Source organism: Poecilia reticulata, linkage group LG9 (assembly GCF_000633615.1).
Source record: "Poecilia reticulata strain Guanapo linkage group LG9, Guppy_female_1.0+MT, whole genome shotgun sequence".
In the NCBI taxonomy this organism is placed as follows: Eukaryota; Metazoa; Chordata; class Actinopteri; order Cyprinodontiformes; family Poeciliidae; genus Poecilia; species Poecilia reticulata.
The window spans coordinates 32,304,405-32,327,208 of record NC_024339.1 but is presented as its reverse complement, the minus strand read 5'-3'; the positions used below and the strand labels follow the sequence as shown (position 1 = coordinate 32,327,208).

The window sequence follows — 22,804 nt, the reverse complement described above, 5'->3', positions numbered from 1 at the left end:
CATAAATAGGAAATCACCAATCGCATGGCAGCACCTCCATTACAACCCGTTTACACAGAGGAGAACCGTAGCATTTCTGCTCCAATCCAGTTTGATCTGACAGGAACACTGTTTCTAAAACCAGCTCTCAGAAAGACAGTGAAACTTTGTGTGGATGCCCCCTGCAGGTGTGAAAGCTGTCGGGTTTACTGGACGCACGCCAGGGCAGAGAACAACAAAACGGATAGCACTTCCTTAACCTGCACATCCGATGACATGCTGAAATCACAGCGCCATCTGGTGGCCTGGCATGAATACCAAAAATGCCTGAATACAGAGGTTTTGGCTGCAAAAGAAAACAATTAATTGTGTTGAAATTTTTAATGTGTTCTAAATAAACGTGTTAAAGTCCCAGCACAAGTAATTACAGAATATTTTTTCCAGTTGGTTAGTTTATCATTTTATTTTAAAGTAAAACGCAGCAGACTACGTCCAGAATAACTGAATGTGGTTGTTTTGTCTCTGAAAACGATAAAAGGAAAAAACTGCTTTAGATTCCACCACAATTTCTTTTTTTCTTTTTAAATTGTTTATTTTTGTCAAAAATAACAGTTGACAACTTTAAATTAAATCTGTTTAGTTTTAAATACTTTAATTTAAACTCAGAATATATTAATCTATTATTTATTTTTTCCTTATATGACTTTGTTTCCTGTATGTGCTTTATTCTGGTAAAATGTCTTTGAGTTTTCAGAGAAGTGTTACATAAATAAATTATATTATTGTTGTTCCAGGGTTAGCAGACGGTGCTTCCTCAGGATTTTCTGATAAAACAAACTCAGTAACGTTTTCCTGTCCTCGGCCTGCTGGTGTTGGTGTGCGTTGGTAAATGATGTTTCCACGGCAGCTCTCTGAAACAGTTGAACGACTTGAATAAGCACGTCTGACAGCTTTAGCGCGGCGATATATTTCACTCTTCCTGTGTCCTTTACTTTGGCATTTTTCTTACGCTGTCGACTCACAATTAATCTCTTGTTTAAAGCGCAATGATAGAGAAGTCACGCAAACATCGATCGGCCGCCTCAGCTCATTATTGCATATCCATAACTCTTGGATGGATCCCGTCAGAACGCCGGCGACCCTCCGACGTGCCATTTTGCGAGCTGATGGGGCACAGTAGCCGAAATGGAGATTTAGCACGGAGACGGCGGCGGCGTCACGCCTCTCTGGCGGTCGTCCTCGCTGGGGACAGATTGGTTAACAATGCAGGAGCAAAGGGTCGTCTCTGCTTAATTAGCCTTTGACCTCAGAGCCTGATGCCTTCTGTCAAACTGCGTCGGTCCTCCACTCACATCGGCTCCACTGCAAACCAATAATGAGCCTCTAAGTGTTTCTTTAAACATCTTAATTGCTTCAAAAGCGGCTCCGTCCCTTTAAACTACTGTCTCAATGCTTCTCAGTTTGACGAGACGGGAGAGAGAAATTTATGGAAGATTTAACAGCAGACAGTAAAATGAATAGTCCTTAATAATGGCAATGCAAAAGCTTTTATTGACCTGGTTTACTTCACTGATTAGAGTGTTTGATGTGGCTTAAAATTAGAAGCAGCTCAAGCATCAGAGTTCTGCTGATCAAAACAAAAACATTTTGAGTTTTTACTTGAAGAAAAAAAAAGTTGTGAGCAAAACATGTTTCCTAACTAAGGATCACCTCTGTGGTTATTTTTATTTACACATGGAAAAGGTCAGAGGAATCCTTGTTTATTGACGCTGGGAAATTCACACCGCACCTTTCAGATTTTTATGCATAAAACGCTCAAAACATTTTTTTTCTTTTCCTTCAACTTTCCGATTACGAGCCACTTTCTGTTGTTCTATCACAGAAAATCCCAGTAGGGATTTTAAAAAGCAAAAAGCATAAAAGATGCAAGTTTTGGTTAGTAAAAGCTTAACATTAAAAGAAAACAGGTTAAATAAAAGTTTATTAATACACTGCAAAAGCACCATATCTTACCAAGTTGTTTTGGTTTAGTTTCTAGAGCAAATATCTAATTACGCCTCAGATAAGGCCAAACTAACAAGTAACTTTTTATCAAGAAGTAGGAGCTTGTTTAAGTAAATAATTTCTTAATATTGATGAAAAAGTTCAGGTTTTATTGGCAGATTATTGTCCTTACAGGAAAAATGTCTTGTTCTAATCAGAGTTGGGCAGTTATGTTTACTTGAGTCATTTTTTTTTTAAATGTACTTTTAGGAGTATTTTTACTATTCTGTACTTTTTACATGTACCTGAGTAATTTTATTCTGAAGTATTTTACTGGTGTAACATTTCTGGATTTTCTACCCACTGAATGAAAAACAAACATGTTTTACCTAAAATGTCCCCACAAACCTGCAGTTTTTGTTAAAGTTTCATAACATTTTTATTGAAACTCATTTTGAAAAAAATTACTTTGTTATTTTTTGTTACTTATTAATTATTGTCATTTTTATCCTTAAAATTTCCACTTAACTTTACATTTTGGTCCGTCTGATGAGGTAATTTTTAAATAGTACATGATTGATCATTTGATCAGTATTTGATAAGACTTTTTACCAAATAGTTTTTTACTCTTACTGTAGTAATTTCCTGGATGGATACTTTTCACTTTTACTTTTGAGTGTAAATATATTAAAGTAGTGCTGCTCTTACTTGAGTACAGTTTTTTTCTTCTCTGTCCACATCTGCTTTAACAAATTACTGACTTAAAACAAGCTGCTGGTGAGTTTAATCTTATTTAAAGTGTGTTTTTAGCAGAAACTACCTGGTGCGGTTCAGTGTGTTTGCAGCGTGTTGGTGAGGATCTGGCCTGCTGAACGTCGGCTGAGTGCGTTCGCTGTTTAACGCCCGGCCGCCCGGCTGCTCTCTGGCTCCGTTTTCTGGGCCATTAAGTCCTGCAGCCGCTCCGATGGCGTGATGAGCAGCCACAGACGGGAGCGTCCATCTTTACAAGCTGGACACACATGGGTCCGACCGGGCCTGCTTCTTTTTTTTTTTTTTTTTTTTTTAGACACACCTCGTATCATTTTAATGGCCGCCATTTAATCTCAGGGCAACCTTGTCATGTGACAGGCAACTCTTCATCCCGGCGATTTAATTTTTTCTCCTTCATAACAGCCTCACTAAACGCTGCCGGCCCTGAACGCCTCCCACACATTCACACAGGTGAAGAACGGATCTTCTGTCTCACAGGTTCTTACTTTGAGTCAGGGGGTCCAAACTGCGGCCCGGGGGCCATTTGTGGCCCTTTCTCTGAATTTGTGCTGCAATTAAAGAACGATGCAAATTTGACTCCTCCATTTTATTTCCAATAAGGGTAAAATTATTTCCGACTTGATTTCCTTAAGATTAAAATGTAAAGTACAACACAGAGCATTTGTCTTTGTATAGCTAAGCCTTTACAGTAAATACAACCACGTTTATCCAGACACTTTCAATATAAAGCTGACTTTGCTGCACCCAAACCAGCTTTTATCTGATTTATTAAACTTAGCTAAATATACCAAACATTTTGAAAAAAATAGGCCCGTTGCAATAAATCAATTAATCAATTAATCACATGATACATTAAACCAAACTAATTAATTTCCCTCTGCATCACTTATTGTTTTTCTGTTTTCTCTTTTTCTACAAAACCTGGATGATAAAAGTCTGGTGTTTTGGTCTCAACTAAGCCGTTTTTTTAAGGATACTTTTATTTACAGAGACTTCATAATTTACTTTATTTGTTGTTTCTGTTGTTTTTGTTTCTTTATTTTGGATATTTAAAATGTTCCAGTGTTAAATGCTCATTAGACTTCAAAGTTGAGGATGTCTTCTTCCATTATTACCTTTATTTTACTTGAAAATGGTGTCAAAACAACAATAATATAATTTATTACAATAACAGAAATGTTTTGTCAGGACAGACCGAGACTCAGATCCTGTTCTTAAACTGAGAATAGATTTATTTAAAGCCAAAAGCTTTTCCTACAAAATCGAACCATTTTATAAGCTTTTATTTTAGTTTTTTTTATTTTCACCGTTTTTAACCCATGTGACAATAAGTGCTGCTCTAAATTCTGCTCACTTAAGTGCAAATCGATTGTTTTCAAAGCTAAAATCAGAAGTACTGAGTGATATTTTCCTAACTGTCTCTTCGTATTTAACGCTACTAAGGCAAGTTATATTTGATTTGTGTCTTGGCAGATTTCTGTGTTTACTTGAGCGTTATCTCGTTGGATCGGTACGGGTGGTGAGTGTGGAGTATGAAAGCCACAGAGCTCTTATCCCCTCTGGATCAGACCGAATTACCATCTACTCTCACATCTGGGCTTTTGTTCCCCCCCCCGTTTCTTGGCAGCAGCAGAAATGATTGCACCTTCATTGAAAGCCTCCCTCCTTTTCCCCACAGGACAAGTGGGAGGTTAAAAAAGCTTCCTTTTGTTAGTCCACACAAAGACAGTTTAATAGTTTAGAAACCTTATATATATAGTGCTGAGTGACTGCGAGGAGGGCAGAAGTTCATTCCAGAAACAAAACTTTCTCAGGTGAAGTTTGTCTTGTTACAAACTGCCTCCTGAATTGTTTGTGAGATTTGTAAGTCAATACATCCAGGTTTTATTTCCATTTCACACAACGTTCCGACACTCTCACATTCAGAATTGCTGCTATTTGTATCGGTACACAACGATTTTTGATGTATTATGATGATAAATACACTCAAACCCATCGCTTGATTTTGAATTTTCCAAAGTTTTCACAATGTACCAACCATCCGTCGTCGTTTCCTGGTCGTCGGCGTCGCGTTGGGTTCGTTTCAGGAGGTTCGTAATCGAACTGGTGCAGACCAACAGAGCAAAGCAGGTCTTGGTTTAGTTGAAGTGAACGATTCGGCTGTGAATGTGAAACAGCCGGAGACCGCTCCAATAGCAGGAAGTGGACGACAGCGCAGGGAATTCTGGGTAAATACCACCAAACCAAACGCGCTAACTAGCGCTAGCGGGAGAAATGGCTCATGAAATCCTACAGCCACTAAAATCTGATGCCACTCCATTATTGTTTACGTTTTATGAAGAAGGAAGTTGTATTCAGTCTCTTCTTCAGAGGTTTTTGTGTCATTCCCTTCTGTGATTCTTGGTGCAGCGCCCCCACAGGCCAGGAGGGGAACAGGTTGCTCAAAGGGTTTGGTTGGTTTGGCTCAGAGCTGTGGGAAAATGGAAGATATTTTGATCCCAATCAAACTGAGTCTACTGGTTTGAAAGCATCGTTAGAGTAACCGTTAAGAGTTACGATTTGACGGTGGAAGGAATCAGGAGAACTCACTATTTCCAGATTCTGTTCTCCATGTTCTCATAAAGACAGACTATATTGTTTGTTTTGTGTTAACATCATTTTTTACAGTAAAATAGATGACAGAGAATTACTTTAAATCATCGGATGTCAAAAAAATCCCCTGATTGGACAAAGGGAAGCTGGATTTTTTTTCTCCTGGAAACGTTGGGTATGAAATGAGATCATCTCTGCAATAAGTGAGACACAGATAAACATGCAGATACCAACAATCAGCTGACATTTGGTTAGCAAACCAACAGGCCTCCACTGCTAATTGAGAACAAGGCTTTCTGCTGTTTCAGTGGTTTAACTGCGCAGCAGGGCAGAGGATAGGCGAACGATGCCAAGAACACGTGTCGTGATTTAACGTCCCAGCGGAAACGAACACGTCCGCTCGGTTCCAGCCTTTAATGGCGTCGTAGATTTCCTGCTGATGAACGGAGGCAGAATTAACAGTGAGCGTGCTAATTCACCACGCTGCTGTTACTGCTGTACAAACAGAGCGCCGAGGAACAAAAGCTACTCCAACATTAGTGTTAACGATCGAGCTGTCAGTTCTGAACTGGTGACAAACTGCAGACGAGCAAAAGTCGGAGTCCGAAACCAATCAGGAAGTTAATGAGGAGAAAAATTACTCCTGTTTTTCTTCCCAGCTCTGCTGAGGAGAGGAGAGCGGGAAAAGCTACTACGACTGGACGGATTTCATTTGTGTCATCTGACAGGGATCCTTCAAAATAAACATTACAGATTATCTGTAAATATTCTGTGGAATAAAGTAGCTAATAAAAATGACATTTCACACATTCTTCTTCATTGCAAACGTAAACATAATGACTTTAAATATTTAAAAAAGCAAACAAACAGGAACAGAATAATAGGAAAGGTCACAAATCCCCCCTTCAAAATAAAAGTTTGCTTAAATTAAAAGGTTTTTGCTGCATTTTAAAAGATTCAACAGGAGATAAAGGAGCAGTATTATTTAAACATTTTTTAGGTTTACATCATGTTATAATGTTGTTCTCTCACTAATAAATGGAGCTTTGCCTTGATTCTTTCATGCATGTCTGAGAAATCCTTTTATCTCCATGGCAAAACACCTGGGTGGACCTAGCCCCGCCTTCCAGACGCAGCTCCTTCCCCACTCAGCTCCTTCAGACTAGCCATGAGCAATTAGCAAACACCTGCTGAGCTCATGTAAGGAGCTACATCTCAGAGCAACGCTGGTAGAAACGTTGTTAATAGAGGAGCCATGTTGTGATGACTTCCTGGAGGCGGAGCTTCAGAAAGAGACATAAAACGATGAACAGTTTTCCTTTTGTAGATATTTATCAAAAGATCATGTAACAGTTGCGGCTCTAAACGAGTTTTATTTAGCAGGACTGATGGCAAAATGGCCGACCCTAAACATATCAGTTTATCCGTCCACACTTTAAAAGAGGAAAATGAACTCAGATAATCAGAATAAATATGGAATATTGAAGTGAAACCTGTTCTGAAAGTGAACTCTGACTGTGTTTCTCCCCGCAGCGTTTTCACCCACCAGCTACGACTCCACCATGACCTGCCGCTCCATGAGCGCTCTGGTTCTAAACGACGACAAGGCCGAGTGCGAGGCCGGCGGCCAGGCGGCCAGCTTCACCGTCGACACCATCAGCGGCGACACCAGCAACTAGAAGAAGAAGAAGAATGCCACGATAAGTTCTCACCTGAACTCAAAACTGTTCAGCTGTTGAAGCAGATTTTTGTTCCTGATTTCTGTTCTGCTCTGAGTCTCTCTGTTCGTAACTGAAGGGAGTTAATCATCCAAAACTTGACTATTTTTTATGATTCCTAATTAGAAAAAAATCAAGACTGAATTAGATTACACAAAATAAAATGCAGTACTCTCAAAAGTTTACACACCTGCTACACCTTGACTTATTATTTCAACACATTTTACACCTAAAGTTGGAATATATGTGTGCAATTCAGTTAAAGATCATTTATTATCAGAAAAATTTATACAACACTGCAAAAAGTATTTTTGGTCTGTATGTGCAAATATAACACTTATAAGGAGCTTGTTTTAAGTCAGTACGTCGTTGATATTGATTAAAAATAAACTTGTTTCACTGGCAGATTGACTGTCATATTTACCACTTCATTAGTGAAATAGCTAGAACTTTTTCATCAATACTAGGGAATTATTGATTCAAAACTAGCTCACAGTTCTTGCTGCATTAATTATTAGTTAGTTTTGTCTCATTTTAGATGCATCAAGATATCTGAATTAGAAACTAGACAAAAATACTTGGTAAGGTTTTGTGTTTTTGCAGTGTAGACGTTTTCTCTAATCCAACTATGGTGAAGACATGACTGCGTGTAAACAGCTTTTTCCCCTCTAAGAGATTCACTTCCAGGTTCATTCTGAGGGTTTAGAGCTTCATTATATGTGGAAAAGTTAAAGATTTATCATTTTTTCCCAACAGAAACCTGGGACTTTAACAGGTGTGTAAACTTTAGGGTCGCTGTATTGGTCAAGCTTGTATGTTTTGATAAACTACATCCTGAAACACTGGAATCAAGGTTTTATTTCTTTAAATTAAGTAATGAAATTTGGTTAATTGGACTTATTGTGTGCATTAATTTGACATTTTACACAATATAAATAATGCAACTTTACTTTGGTGTATTTTTTTTAATCCAGTAGGTTAATTTTCTCTGTTTAAGGATTGTTTTTTTCTGCTATGTTGAGCAGTTTTCCATTTATTTTCATTTTATAATAAACAAGATTTGTATTAATCACTCTGAACGTTTTGGAGCAGAGGAGTTTTATTTTCTTTTTTTTGTTGTAATTTGCCAATCAGCCACTAGATGTCGCTGGATCTTGCTGTATGCTCCCTTCTGACATATATTTTGATTTTTCCAATCAGACACGATGTTGTTTTTCCAACAGAATCACATCAGGTGCAAATAAATCTCATTAATCTCACATCTGTGAAATTCATTTTAAATTTTTTTTTTTTTTTAACTTTGCACAAAAAGACGAAGATTTTATTTATTTTTTCCTGAACAGCAGTGTGATAAATGTTGAGTCCGAGTTGTTTTAGAAATGTTTGTCTCCGGGTTTGAAAAAAGCGGAGCGAAGCGGCAGGTCGTAAATCTCGCTGCTCTTCCCTCTGTGGGCGTGTGATGATGAGCCGGATGCTTATTTATGGCCTCCTTTATTCCTCTGGATTTGCATGTGTATTGTATATTTAACCCCTTCTCAGCAGAGGTGTTGGCGCCGCACGCCGGTTATTGTTTACAATTTTTTACCCACTTTGGGACGACCTTGTAGAGTGAGCTGAAGCATCGCTCGATAACACAACATTTATGGAGAAACGCCTCACATCTGGCTGAAAACTTTGGAAAGTATATTTAAAATAAGGATCTTTTTTTTATTATTTCAGCAATAAATGGTTTACATTTGAATCACATATTATTTTCAGATTTGACTTATCAAATCTGAATATTTTAAAAAAATCCCCACTTGAAGAGCAATTTGAACATTTAAGACTTTCTTCATTTCTTCAGTCACTTTTTGCTCATTTGGAAACTATCTGAGATGATTTGGCCAGTTTTAATTTTCTTCAACATTTTCTGGCATTTTAATGAGTTTTCCAGATCCTCCATCATTCTGAGAAAAAAAGATACACAAACAAACAAGAACAAGATATAAGCATTATTACTAGAACATGTAAATTATTATGTCAAAAGGGTAGATATAATTTGAATTGAAGTTAGCACTTTAGCATTAGCGTCCACTAGCGTTAGCATAGCTAATGTTTATGTTTAGTGTTAACTTCTGAGCTAGCAGAAACATTAACTAAAAGATCCTCTAACTGATTATAGTTATTTTTGCTCCGTATTATTTGCATAAATTTGCATATTCAGACTTTTGTTCATAGATTTGTATTGCCTTGTTCCTGAAAATGTGCTTTATAATTACCTTTACCTTAGATTATATCTAAAATATTCAAAAGAAAACACATTTGCGGCTCAGTCGGTTTCCACTGTGCATATTATATTTACGTAAAATATTAAAACAGGCAGTTATAAGCGTTTTTGAAAGAGCAAGTAAAACATAACTTTATTTTAACGAGGTCCTAATTAAAGTGGCAAGCACTGTAAAATGTCAAACTAATCAATCTCTCACTAAATACGTGATCGTCTGAGGATTTTAATCATTTTTCTTGGATGCCTGAAATGGATGTAAGTGGAACTTTGCTTTTCCACTCTAAATTTATTAGGATTCGTTTCCAACGCGTTGGCCACAGACGTAATTTGGAGCTTTCATGTTTACGTCGCTACATGTTTTAGTGGAATAAAAGTGCTGCGAAGTGATGAAGTGTAAATGTGAAGCCGTCCTGGGGACAACATAAAACCAGACAAAGAAAATTACTTGTATTTTCTTTTCCAGCACGGTGTTCATCGGATTCTGCCCCATCTGCTGTAATCAATAACATGACCGTCTTGTTTTTTTATGAAACGCACTTACTCTTAATTTCATCCACCAGTGGTTTTAGAGAGAAGAATGTGGAGTTACCTATAAGCTTTGACATTATAAATCACCTCTTGAGACCAGATTGTGCGGCAGTATCGATTGATCCTGATATATCACTGAAATTTACTGTCACTTCTGTTTTCAATTAAAGATACAATCAGTCAGATAATGACTTAATTGGATTTTACAGAAGATTGAGTTTTATCGCCTTGTGCTTTACGAGTTTAGTTAAGGAAGGCCGTTTTATCACCGCTGCCGCTGACTTGTCCTTCTGTAGCTGCCGGCCCGTGTACAGCGGCGGGTAGAAAGTGTCACAGGGTCGCTTTTCCTTGAGCTGCCTCGGCCTCCATGAATCACGGCTTCCGGTGATAGATAAAATCAGGCCGGATCGCGGCTGGCAGAGTGATGGCGGCTCGTTACTGACAGGAAGTCTGCGGGGCTCAGAGGTGAAGGAGGAAATGTTTAAAAAGCTGCGGAGGAGAGTTTTAAAGACGCTTCATGACAGAATCAGGCAGAAAATCTGATTTATTTTAGCACATTTCTGGATTTTATCTCGGCACAAAGGGTTAATTTCACATTGCGTTTCTTGAGATATAGTGGAGTTTGGCAGTAATTATTTTATCTATTTGAGTAACTTTTTAAAAAGTTATTCAAATAACTACTTAATTTTTACTACTAGAAGTAAAAAAGTAACTTAAATAAAAAGATGAAACAGTTCCAGCTCCATTGGCAGATTATTTCTCTTATGGGAAAATGTTTTGTGGTCAGAATTGGGTAGAATAGTTACATTTACTTGAGTAACCTTTTGGGAATAATTTACTTTTAGGAGTGTTTTTACTGCACTTTGCTTATTCCTCTTATTTGAGTAATTTTATTATAAAGTAGCGCTGCTCTTAACTGGAGTCACATCTCTGGATTTTCCACCCACTGAATGAAAACCAAGCATGTTTTAACCAGACACAGACCTGCAGGTTTTGTTAAAGTTTTTTACTGAAAGAAACTGATTTGGGAAAATTATTTTGTCTGATTTTGTTATATTTTTGTTACTTATGTAAATTATTGTCATTTTTATCCTTAAAATACCAAAACTTCCACTGAATTTTACATTTTTGATCTTTCTGATGGTGTCATTTTAAATATTAAATGACTATAATTTGATTCTTAATACCTGAGTAGATTTTTACCAAATACTTTTTTACTCGAGTAACTTCTTGGACGGCTACTTTTCACTGTCACTTGAGTTAAAATACATGATATGACTTTAATAGAAATAAACCCTTGAGGTTAAATCAGGAATTTAACTCAGAATAAAGCCGAGTTACAGACGCGTCAGTGGCTGTTTTTCCGGCTGCAGAATGACTGATCTCTCTCTCTCTAATCCAGATGTCAACCCCGTTCCTCTGAATGGGTTTGGGGATTTTAAATCAGCCTCTCCGTGACAGGAGTCCTGAGTGGCGGCGCCGCCCCCAATCAGCCGCTCATAATGAGCCGAGGTCAGGAGGTCCGCTCCACCCCGAGGTCATTAAAACAGAATAACTGTCAGGTCGCCTCTTCACGCTGCAGAACCCAACTTTGAATTACTGTTTATGTTAAATATTAAAACTCAAACACCAATGCATAACTCTCCTGCGGGCGTCACACTTCTGGGAACTTTGTAACTGACGGCCATCTTGGCAGCCAGTTGCTGAGGAGTTGCTATGACGACCCCTAAGCTCTCGCCTCGTTCCTCACATAAAAAATATGAGAACATTAAAATTATTACACAATTAAAAATTTGGAGCTCTGCAACACGAAGATGGACTCAAAAAGGTCAGAAAAACCCAGAACTCCTCACCTGGCCCGGTTTTTAGCTTCACTTCAAATTCTAATTATTTTATTTCTTAACTCAAACAAAACAGAGAGCTCAGGAAAATCCCCACCATCACATCGGCCATCAAGTTCTGCAGAACCCGGTTCTGACCCGTTCACTCCCAGCAGGTGCATCTAAAACACGCAGACGCACTAAGGTAGGTTTTCTGTCTCTTCCGCTCATTTCCTCACCTTTTTTTACCCACCAGCAGCAGCAGCATCCCACCACAACATGCACTGATGCATCATGGGAAGTACCTCAGGTCCGTCAGAACGTCACTTCATGACGCTGGCATGATGCAGCATCTGCACCGAGATGCTTCCTTATTAACTTTGTCGTAAAATCACAGGATCAACTAGCGAGCTACTCGTTAAGTCAAATAAATATTAATTGAGCTTCAATATGTGAGTTAGTGAAAAATAAACCGACCTGCTATTGAGCTCAGCAGCTCCTGTCTGCTAGCTGCTGCTGGCTAGTCTGAAGGAGCTGAGCGGGGGAGGAGCTGTTTCTTGAAGGCGGAGCTAGGTCCACTCAGGCATTTTGGGCAGCTGACTGGTTGCCATGGAGATTTAAATGATTTCTCAAACATGAAAGAGTCAGAGCAACAGTATGTTTTGATGAGTGAATAACATCATAAATGACGTAAAGCTAAAAAGGTTTTACATGATACCGCCCCTTTAACTTTGTCACACCTCCAAGACGATGGTTTTTATCACTTTAAAGAAAAAGGCGGGAGCGGGAACCTTTTCCCAGGATGCACCACAATGAGGAAGTGATGAGCTCAAATGGAGAAAACTGTTAGTTTATTTTTATTTGTGTTACTTATGTTTTTCAAGATTTTTTGTTTTAAATGACTTGTTGGTGGTGGAAAATTACCAAATGTTACAAAAAGCAAAAAGAACAACAAAACAATATTTATTTTTGTTTTATTAATAATTTTAGGACAAACAACAACTTTCACATTTTTATTTTAATTTTAAGGAGGGTATAATATCTAATTGTGAATTTCAAAATGTTTCATTTCTGAATAATTTGGAGATTAAATCTGAAATATGAAGTTGACCTCATATGACCTTTTATTAATTAACTAACAATTGTTTTAGTAATCAATTATTCTATTGATTTTTCTGACAATTGATCGATTAATCAGATAAAAATTCAGCTGATTTATTCAAACACTAAATTATTTTCTGTACAATAGTAGATATATATTAAAGTATGAAAATAAACAACTGAATCAGTTTGTTTTTAAATAAGAAAAATAATTGACTAAAACTTAACAAAATGTCTTTCAATTAGAAATCTTAAAATGCAAATGTTTGTTTTTTTTCACGGTTTTGGCTTAATTGCTGCTCTGCTTGTGTTGTTCTTTCAGAAAATTTTTTTTTTTAGTCTATAATCCATCAATTTCTAAATTAACCAATGATTAATCCGATTAATCGTTTCAGCCGTTTGCGTTTTTTTTCTGTTCGTTTCTCCTTTTCCGGTTTAACTGCTCTCTAATTTCCGGTGCTAGTTGTTTATTTCGGTCCAGTAATGATCCCTACATGGGTCTAAATAACTGCGCAGAGCATAAAACACGAGGACAGCCTCGCAGGCGCGCAACTTGCAGCGCATCAAATTAAAGGGAAGCTCATCAGCGCGGTGTAAACTTTTATTCCGGTTTGTGTTTTCCCCCAACATGAATAAATTTATTGTGCGTTCGCCCCGCAAGCCTCCGGTACTTTAACTCCCACAAATCTACTCGGCCGGCACAAACTGCAAAGCCACTCTAGTCACCTTGAAATTTCCTCTGCTATTTTCCAATTAAAAGCTTAATAGCCCTGGAGACGGGCTCCATGCGGCGAAGTTTACCGGGCTCTTATTCTGAGCGAGGCGCGCCGCTCGGATCCCATTATTTGCTTGAATAAACCTTTTTTACGGTCAGAAATGGGCCCCGGCTTTGTCCGGTGTTATGTTTCAATGCCCTCTATTAGTCCGGCGGAGGGGACATATCAGCGTCCTGCGCGCGGTTCCCAAAGGCCCTTTTATACCCGCGGAGAGCTAATCATCTAAGTTATGCACAGCGGTGTAAAAGGTGCGAAAGCCATGCGCATGCGCGCTGTCTGTTCTGTTTGTTTGGATTCTTTTTTTTTTTTTTTTTTTTTTGCGCCCTGAAGGCAACGGAGCAGGAAATTAAATGAATCAGCTTCAGAGCAACAAAGGCGATGTTTGCTAACAAATAAAGAAGGTTGTGAAATTATTGTGCTGACTGCAAGTTGTGATATTTATCTTAAAGGCCAGAAAATAAAACACGAATATTTGACCACAAAATGGCGAAATTTGACATTTCAGAAATAAAATTGCTCAATGGGAACACTGATATTTTCAAAAAACTTGTTTGTAGATTAAAGGTTTTGGCAAAATTGCGATGGTAGCACTTTTTTTTTTTGTTGCAGCTCATGAGTCACGTGACCAGCAACGGATGTTACCGGCGCAAACCACGAAGAAGATAACAGGAAGTAGTTTTAGTATGGTGACGTTGCTTGTTTTTTAATGACTTATTTAATTGTAAAATTGTGGTGTTTGTTGATATTAACTGAATACTGAAATGCATTTCTAGCTGTATTTCTGATGGAAATGTAGCTACTGAGGATTTTCAAATGGAGGATGTGGCTCTGCACCAAGGGTGCAATGTGTAAGGGGGCAGCAGGAGCTTAAAAAACTGAATGCATATCTGAGTTAACCTACAAACAATTTTTTTATTGCTTTGTATTATGTGAAATTAATTAAATGTCCGTTTACAGTTACTGTAAAACTCCAATTTAGTGAAAAAGTGTTTTTTTCCTGCTGGTTTTAAAGAATTTTATCCCATAAAAAAGTCTAAAATATCTCAGCTAGTAAAATTTTCCTCTGATCATTTTTACACAAATCATGGATTAATTGACATAACCACTCGGCCCAGGGAAAAGCTCACTGAAGAACCACCTCTGTTTGAAATTGCATCTTTAAATTCAGCTTTTATTCAGTATTTATTGTGTTTGTTGGATAAATATGAAGGATAAATCTGCAGCTGTCTTTCAGGGGGGTTTATTGTTCATTTGTGTGTTAAGTGGGACCATGTTCTGCTCACATGCAGGGCCGGCCCAAGGCACATGTGAGCTAAGTGGCTGATTGGGGCCCCCACGACAAAATGCTAAATATATTTTTTCGTTTTAACACAAGTTTTAAAAACAATAAAACAAGAAATCAGTAGGACAAGAGAAAACAAGAGCAGAATAGGTAGCTTAGCACTTTTCTGTTTGAAAATGAGTTGGAGAAGTGAACGCTGAAATAGTTCTCAGTTAAATCAAATATATTAATTACCAGTTCAATAATTACCAGGTTGTGGTTTTTATGTGTCTGTTCAACTTGCTGTGCAGAACCAACAAATAAATTATATAACAAAAACACAAAGATTTACAAACGGACTCTATTTGGGTCTGTTGTTGGGGCAGCAGAACCAGGGACCTAAAAAGGCTCAACAGCCTGATGAAGAAGACTGGTTCTGGTTCTGTTCTGGTTCTTTTTCTGGTTCTTTTTCTGGTTCTGTTCTGGTTCTATTCTGGTTCTGTTCTGGTTCTGGTTCTTTTTCTGGTTCTATTCTGGTTCTGGTTGTATTCTGGTTCTGTTCCGGTTCTGTTCTGGTTCTGTTCTGGTTCTATTCTGGTTCTGTTCTGGTTCTATTCTGGTTCTGGTTCTGGTTCTATTCTGGTTTTGTTCCGGTTCTGGTTCTCTTCTGGTTCAGGTTTTATTCTGGTTCTTGTTCTGGTTTTGGTTCTGGTTCTGTTCTGGTTCTCTTCTGGTTCAGGTTTTATTCTGGTTCTGGTTCTGTTCTGGGGGCGACTGTGGAACCCTGACCTTCATGAGACGGTCTTAGGAGAACAGAGCATCTTCAGTCAGAGGCTTCTTCAGATTTGCTGTAATACAGACTGCTGCAGGAAATCATTCCTGCCAACATCCATCACTATCTACAATAACTCTGGAAAAATCAGAGTTACAGCAACATTTAATTTCCCTTTGTGATCAAAAAGGTATTTTAGAAATTGATACATCCTCAGAATAATTACCAACTACTTGCCAAAGTACACAAAGTAGATTCTTTATAATCTGTTTTATAACAACAGATAAAAATATAGAAAATAAAACAAGAAACTAAAGATGATAATGATAGAAAATAACAATAACAATCTGCTAAAATACTAACAGAAGAAATGTAAAAAATGTGAGTAATGTAATGTATTTATTTTAAAACTGGTTGATCTTTTTATGATGTGATGCTAATGATAATTAGCTACAGGAATGTTAACATATGGTGTTTACACGCCGGTTTGTGCGGAGCCCAGATAAAAACCCGGCTCGGGGCCCCAAACAGTCTCGGACCGGCCCTGCTGGCCTGGATAAGTTTTGCAGCGTTTGGCTGCTGGTGTCAGTGTGATGCGTCTCTGCGCTGTCAGTGGATCCTCCGCTCCAACTCCTCTTGTCTTCATCCTGTCATGCGTGCACTTCCGGCTCCATCTCCCTGACTGATCACCGCAATCCTCCCGCAGATGTTCTTGCGCGCACAGGAAAACCCGCCGACAGAATGAACGGTTACGGATCCCCGTACCTGTACATGGGGGCCCCGGTGTCGCAGCCCCGCGCACCGCTCCAGAGGACGCCCAAGTGCGCCCGGTGCCGGAACCACGGCGTCCTGTCGTGGCTGAAGGGACACAAGCGCTACTGCCGCTTCAAGGATTGCACCTGCGAGAAGTGCATCCTCATCATCGAGCGGCAGCGCGTCATGGCGGCGCAGGTGGCGCTGCGCCGGCAGCAGGCCAACGAGAGCCTGGAGAGCCTCATCCCGGAGTCCCTCAGGGTGCTGCCGGGCATCGGCGTGAGCGGGGCCGGTGACGGGAGCCGGGGAGACCCGCCGGCGAGGAGCGAGGAGCTGGAGCTGCGGTGGAGCGGCGCGGAACCTGCGCAAACACGCACAGGTAACCATAGCAGCAGCTGAAAACCCGCACATTTCAATTTAAATGTTGTTTCTTTTATAAAGTTGGTCCGGTTAAAATATCACAAAAACCTTCGATAGTAGCATAACAACACTTTCAACGCGCAAAATTCCGAGTTTTAGATCATTCAAGACAAAAAACATTAACATTAAAGTATTGATGATTGAAATGTTTATTTACTGATGTACAGATAATAATCAATAACCACTGAAAATGTGGAAAGGAGAAAATAAACTTCTGAACTTCTTTTAACATGTTTTTAATTTACAAATGAAGGAAAAGATTCAGAAATAAATTCAAATGGATGGCGAACAGTTTAGTTTATTTATTTACATTTAACCGCCTTTTCACAGCAGATGAGCCGGAAGCTCAATTATTACTCAGGAAGATGAAAAAGTTTCCAAGATTACGAACCTAAACAAACAAACAAACAAACAAACAAACAAACAAACAAACAAACAAACAAACTCTTTTATGAGATAAAATATCAGACGAAGCGCAATTAATATGAATATACTTTGTGTTTGTATCATTTATAATAACTGGGGAAAAACAACCTCATTCTTGCTTTTTAGAATTATTTAACAACAATTAAGGATTTTTAAAAACTTATTTTAGATTTCTATTAAAAGACCAAATGTAACTAATATATCAAAATATACTAATATATCATTATGTCTAATAGGTCAAATTGCCAATAACAGAAGGAAATTCAGGTGAATAAAAAGCAAATAGATTTTTAAAATGTTTATATTTTTAAGTAATACATATACATTTATTTATAAAAGTCGATTTATTGACGTTTTGGTCCGAACAGGAAACAGTTTGTCTGTATTTTCTCTTCTTCTGCATGACTGACAAATCTCCGCCGTTGCTTGGTAACAATGTTATCTGATGATGACGTAATGCAGCTGGAGTTATGATGGATCAGATTACTTAATCTGTAATCTGAATTTTCCTCTTTTTGGCATGACTTTAAAAATCTGCGAGGTTGAGAACATTTTTTATTTTATTTGATTAAATCATTCAATGAAACGAAAAATGACGAAAGATTATAACAGTTTAGTATAAAACATCTACATCCGAGAGAATAACAGGATATTTTATTTGCACCTTTAAACAAATAAAAAACAATCAGAGGCATAAGAAAAGCAGCTGCAGGTGAAAACATGGCAGTTTAATCAGGCCACCTTTAATATTTCCTGTTTTAAATATTAACAAATTGCTACTGTCATCGTAAAAAGGAGAAGATTTCCGAAAACAAAATCTGGAGAAAAAAAAATGAAACTCAGAAAAATTCAAGTTCTTTCTGAGATTTTTTTCTTTTCTTTCTTTTTTTACTTGATTTTAGAAAATTGCCAACATTTCAAACTCAGTAATTTCACATTTTTTTCCTTGAAAATGTATCAGATTAATATCAAATGTTGACTTTGCAGACTCAGAAAGGTTCACGTTGATTCTAGAAGGTTTCTGAGTTTTATTTTTCTAGAAGATTTACAACAAATCAAACCCCAGAAATGTTTTTATTACCTGAAATGTCTGAGATTAACGTCAGAATGTCTTTTTTTTCTAAGCAACTTTTCAGACCTTTATAACTGAGAAATTTCCCTTTTTCCCCTTTATTAAAAAAATTACTGAGATTTTTTTTAGTGGAAATTTACGCCTCTTAATAAATTACATTTTCTCTGATATTCAAGCTGTTCTTTCTCCACCACCGCTCTGAGCATGCGCAGTCCTGTCTTATTCCAGCTGATTTTTGTTTTCCTTCATGTGTTTTAAATGTTTGGGTGACAGAAGCTGCGGATGACGGCCAAGACGAGGCGTCGGGAGGTGAGAACACCGGCAGCTCCAGTGACAAGGAGCCGGACCCGGCCAGCTCCCCGGAGGGATCCAAGCCCAACTCCTGCTACACCCCGGAGCCGCCGGAGGCCGCCCCGCAGCCCGACGACAGCCGCTACAGCCTCCCCAAGGCCGGCGGCGCCGACAAGGAGGCCAAGGCCGAGAGTCCGCAGCGACACCCCTCCGCTTCCGGGGAGCCGAACCTGCTGATCGAGGGCCTGTCCGGGTCCATCAGCCTGCCGCTCAGCCTGCGGGCCAACCGGCCCCCGCTGGACGTCCTCAAGAAGATCTTCCCCACGCACAAGCCGCCGGTGCTGGAGCTCATCCTGCGGGGCTGCGGCGGGGATCTGGTCGGAGCCATCGAGGTGCTGCTGTCCAGCCGGAACCCGGACGGGAGCGCTCATCCTCACGCGGAGCCCCACCCGGTACCGGACGGCCTGGTTCTGCCGCAGAACGGACACCTGTTCGAGCACGCGCTGGGCTCCTACCACCCGGTGTCCTCCTCTGCCAAGTGGTCCGTGGGCTCCGCCTTCCGGGTCCCGGACTCCCTGCGGTTCGGCTCGGACTCCGCGTCGGGCGCGCTGGGTGTCCCGCTGCAGCACCCGTCCTTCCCGCAGCCCGCGCGCTACCCGCTCATGCTGCGCAGCTCGCTCACGCGCAGCCAGAGCGGCCCGTTCGTGCACAACGACGTGACCCTGTGGAACACCGTGGCGCTGCAGCAGCAGTACCAGCTGCGCTCCGCCGCGCAGTACGTCTCCCCCTTCGGCCCGGCGGCGCCCGCGGGCGCCGGCGCCTCGGTATTCCGCGGCTCCCCGATCATCCCGTCCAGAGCCGCCGAGGAGCCGCGCATCAGCATCCAGGAGGAGAGCTGCACGCTGGGGCCCAAGGCGGGCCTCTACTCCCCGGAGGAGGACTACGAAGAGCGCTCCGACTCCGCAGACTCCCGCATCCTGAACGCGTCCACCTGAGGCTTTGACCCGTTAAGGAACCAAAAAAAAAACAAAACGCGCCGATGTGGAAGGACGCAGAAATGTTTCTGTTGTTTAAACCGTTTGAACAACACGGACGAGATGACTTGACCAAAACTGGATGAATGTAACGGACTGAGCTTTTTCCTGTCAGCATGTTTCTCTGATCAACTGCATGTTCAAAACGCCAAATAAACCCGATCAGCTTCATTTCTGTACAGTTTGTCATGCTCTTCTTTTCAATCCAAGACAATTTTACTAAGTTGCTATTTATTAATTATTTTTCATGCATTTATGAACCTTTACAGTAAATGAGGATGGAGCTCCATGCCTTTAAAAACATTAATTTGTTACATGTACAACTGACTTTATTTTAGTTAACATGAGAACTTCATTTACTTGTAACAAATTAATTCACTTTTCTAAATTGGATCACCTGTTTTCATTTTTCAGAGGAACTAAATTGCCTGACACGAGTTTAAAAGGGATAAATAAAATACTGAAAGGTTTGTAAACATACGTTTCAAACTTTTTCTTAGTAGGAAATTATCAGATTTATAATCCATGATTTCTCTCATCAAACTGATTCTTTGGGATTTAAAAGTAGAAACAGAAAGATTTGTTATCAGGATTATTATTATTATTTTCTCATTTTGACACAACTGGAATAATTCTGCAATTAATTAGATCCGTGCAATTTAAAGATCTACAAACTTTTCACGTCTTTTCATATTTTTAATCACTTTCATTTATGATTCTCCACTTTTAGGGACACATAATAAGAAACAGTACAGAAATATCCTTTTATTGCCTCATGAAAACAGCTGATGAGTAATACTTTCACGCAAAGGTAGGAATATAAAACATACAAACGGAATAAAGAGCGACATACTGTATAGTGAGGTCAACATTTCAACATAAATGCAATTATTAAAAAGAAAAACACTCTGATCCAAAGGAATGTGCAACTGAGTTGGTTCATTCAAGAAATGTACAAAATGTTGATGCATTAAAATGACAATAAACTGCAACAGTGGAGATCCGTCCAGCATAACATTCAGTAAACCATCCTTTGTATGTCTGTATAATGGAAACACTGGTGCAGCGCCGTCCAGCTGCAGCGCGTCGCTTTTCTTTTGGTTTCTTAAAAACGTGTTAAATGCTGCCATCTAGCGGCGAAACAGAGAAATTCAAGACGTTTGACGTTATTAAATCAGATATACAAACAAGCCACTGTTTTCTTCTAAGCCGTTTCTTTCAGTAACAGAAGGTTTGAAGGACAAAAACAATCTTTTATTGATTAATTTTAATAATCTGGTACATGTTTGCAGACGACCCAATTATTGATTGAAAAGTCTACCAATATTTCTGATTAGTTGACAAGCAACAGGTGCAGTCTGATCTATTAATGTTCAGCTTTATATCTGTTTTTTTATCCCCACAGATTATTTGTTACAATCTTGGCTAAATATGAACATGGCGACCATTTGAAAATTTTAAATAGTCGATGTTTGTGCCCCTGCACATCTTTTAAAAAATATCCTAAATTAGTTTATCTCGCAAAACTGCAATGGAAACTGATTTTTACGAGTCACAGCCACATGACCAAGAACCGGATGTTGCCACCAGAAGATGACAGGAAGTAGTTGGATGATGGTGGAGCAGGTGCGCAGCATTTTTTAATGATTTTCCGAGGGAACAAACTTATTCATGCGTGATTTTAATTGTGTTTCTCACTTAATGGAAACGCTGGAAATGTGAAATTGTGTTTTGTTTTCAACATCAGAGGAATATTGACAACGTTTTGTGCACATTTGAAACGCAGCTAGTGAAAGTTATCGGTCTGGAAAAGGAGCAAAGCATTTTCTAAAGCTTTGGGACTCCAGCAAACCTCAGTGTGTGAAATGTTATCCAATTATAATGACTCAGTCTGGAGATCAGAAAAGAACATCAGTAAGCCTCAGATAAGGTCAGAGTTCACGATTCAACAGTAAGGAAGAGAGACTAGATGAAAATGGGCTTCATTTCTGACCAGAAGCATTTTTATGACCCACAAAACGTCTGAGAAAATATTCTGTGAACTAACAAAATAAAGATGGAACTCCTGGAAGGTTTCTCCTGTCATATTTGATGTATAACAAACAAATAAAGATTATAGTGATAGTCAAACATGGTGGTGGCAGCATGATGGTCTGGAAAACTGGATTCCTGTCCTTAAGCAAAAACATTTGGGTTACACAGCAAGACAATGACTCTAAATATACCAGCGGGTCCACGCCTGAATGACTAAAACATAAACTCAGACAAACATTTCAGAAGTGCCTAGTCAAAGTCCAGATTTAAATCTGACTGGGAGTTCGTACCATGACCTTGAGCAGGTGGTTGGAGCTTGGAAACCCTTGAAAACCCTTGAAAACCTTCCAATGAGTTAAAAATCATGGAACGGCCAGCGGCAGCCATTTATCACACAGGACCAGATTATTATGGAAACATCCATTCAAAAATAAAATAAATATTTTAACATTTCTTATTTTCTCAGTTTGTAGAGTTTTTTAGAAAAAAAGATTTATAATTACAATTTAAACCCTGAGAAAGAAAGAAAGAAAGAAAGAAAGAAAGAAAGAAAGAAAGAAAGAAAGAAAGAAAGAAAGAAAGAAAGAAAGAAAAAGAAGGCGCACCTTTCTGATGAATCCGGTCCTGTTTATCGTTCCCATTCTGCCCCCTAGTGGGCAGAATGGGACTTTCAGCTCGTCTTTGGAAACATTAAAACTTTACTGAGTCTGTTTGTGATTTCCAGGACAGAGAATCTGTGGAGATGATCTGAAGCCCAGACCAGAACAGAAACATTTTTAAAAAATCAAGAACGTTTAAAGTTCAGAAGCTAAATTTCAAAGTGGGGAAATGATTTAAGAATGCAGATGTTCGGCTGTGATCCACGGAGTGTGTGACAGTTTCCTGCCAGCTGTCCGACACGTCCTCCTGTTTGTTGCACGTTAGGCCATGAGAGGTCAAGGTGTCGGAGACAAATGCTGTCCCGCCTGGTTTAACGTTCAGCTGCATGTGTCGTCTGTCCGTCAGAGGCTAATTAACGTAGCAGCGACCCGCTGCACCGCTGCGCTGAGTGACCACAGCTCCGGTTACAGCGGGACGAGACGCTGCCGGTCCGCCAGGCCGCAGAGGTACAGCAAAACTACAAGAAACTACAGCAAAACTACAAGAAACTACAGCAAAACTACAAGAAACTACAGCAAAACCACAAGAAACTACAGCAAAACTACAA

The 22,804-nt window shown here is 39.4% G+C and overlaps 2 protein-coding genes and 1 long non-coding RNA gene across 7 annotated transcripts in view; 2 read left to right on the top strand and 1 right to left on the bottom strand.

Annotated features, from left to right (window-relative positions):
- dmrt1 (doublesex and mab-3 related transcription factor 1) overlaps nt 1-8,302 on the top strand; it is a 29,022-nt gene extending 20,720 nt beyond the window's left edge. For 2 of the 3 annotated variants that reach the window (XM_008419378.2, XM_008419377.2), the window contains exon 5: nt 6,859-8,302. In XM_008419378.2, the coding sequence (XP_008417600.1) occupies nt 6,859-7,004 (146 nt within the window). In that variant the 3' untranslated portion in view covers nt 7,005-8,302. Of the gene's footprint in view, nt 1-167; nt 394-6,858 lie in introns of those variants that run through there. The other variant, XM_017306468.1, reaches the window with a different exon arrangement.
- LOC103470738 (uncharacterized) overlaps nt 6,916-22,804 on the bottom strand; it is a 19,612-nt gene continuing 3,723 nt past the window's right edge. Inside the window, exon 3 of one of the 2 annotated variants that reach the window (XR_534525.2) lies at nt 6,916-7,000. This is a non-coding gene — a long non-coding RNA (uncharacterized LOC103470738). Of the gene's footprint in view, nt 7,001-16,600; nt 16,682-22,804 lie in introns of those variants that run through there. The other variant, XR_534526.1, reaches the window with a different exon arrangement.
- Nucleotides 15,954-19,734, top strand: dmrt3a (doublesex and mab-3 related transcription factor 3a). Of its 2 annotated transcripts, none has more exons than XM_017306467.1 (2): nt 15,954-16,693; nt 18,467-19,734. In XM_017306467.1, the coding sequence occupies exons 1-2, from the start codon at nt 16,309-16,311 to the stop codon at nt 19,522-19,524; spliced, it is 1,443 nt and encodes a 480-aa protein (XP_017161956.1). In that variant the 5' UTR covers nt 15,954-16,308; the 3' UTR covers nt 19,525-19,734. The 2 variants fall into 2 exon arrangements, with proteins under 2 accessions (XP_017161956.1, XP_008417601.1); XM_008419379.1 differs by having other exon boundaries at nt 15,954-16,699; nt 18,512-19,734.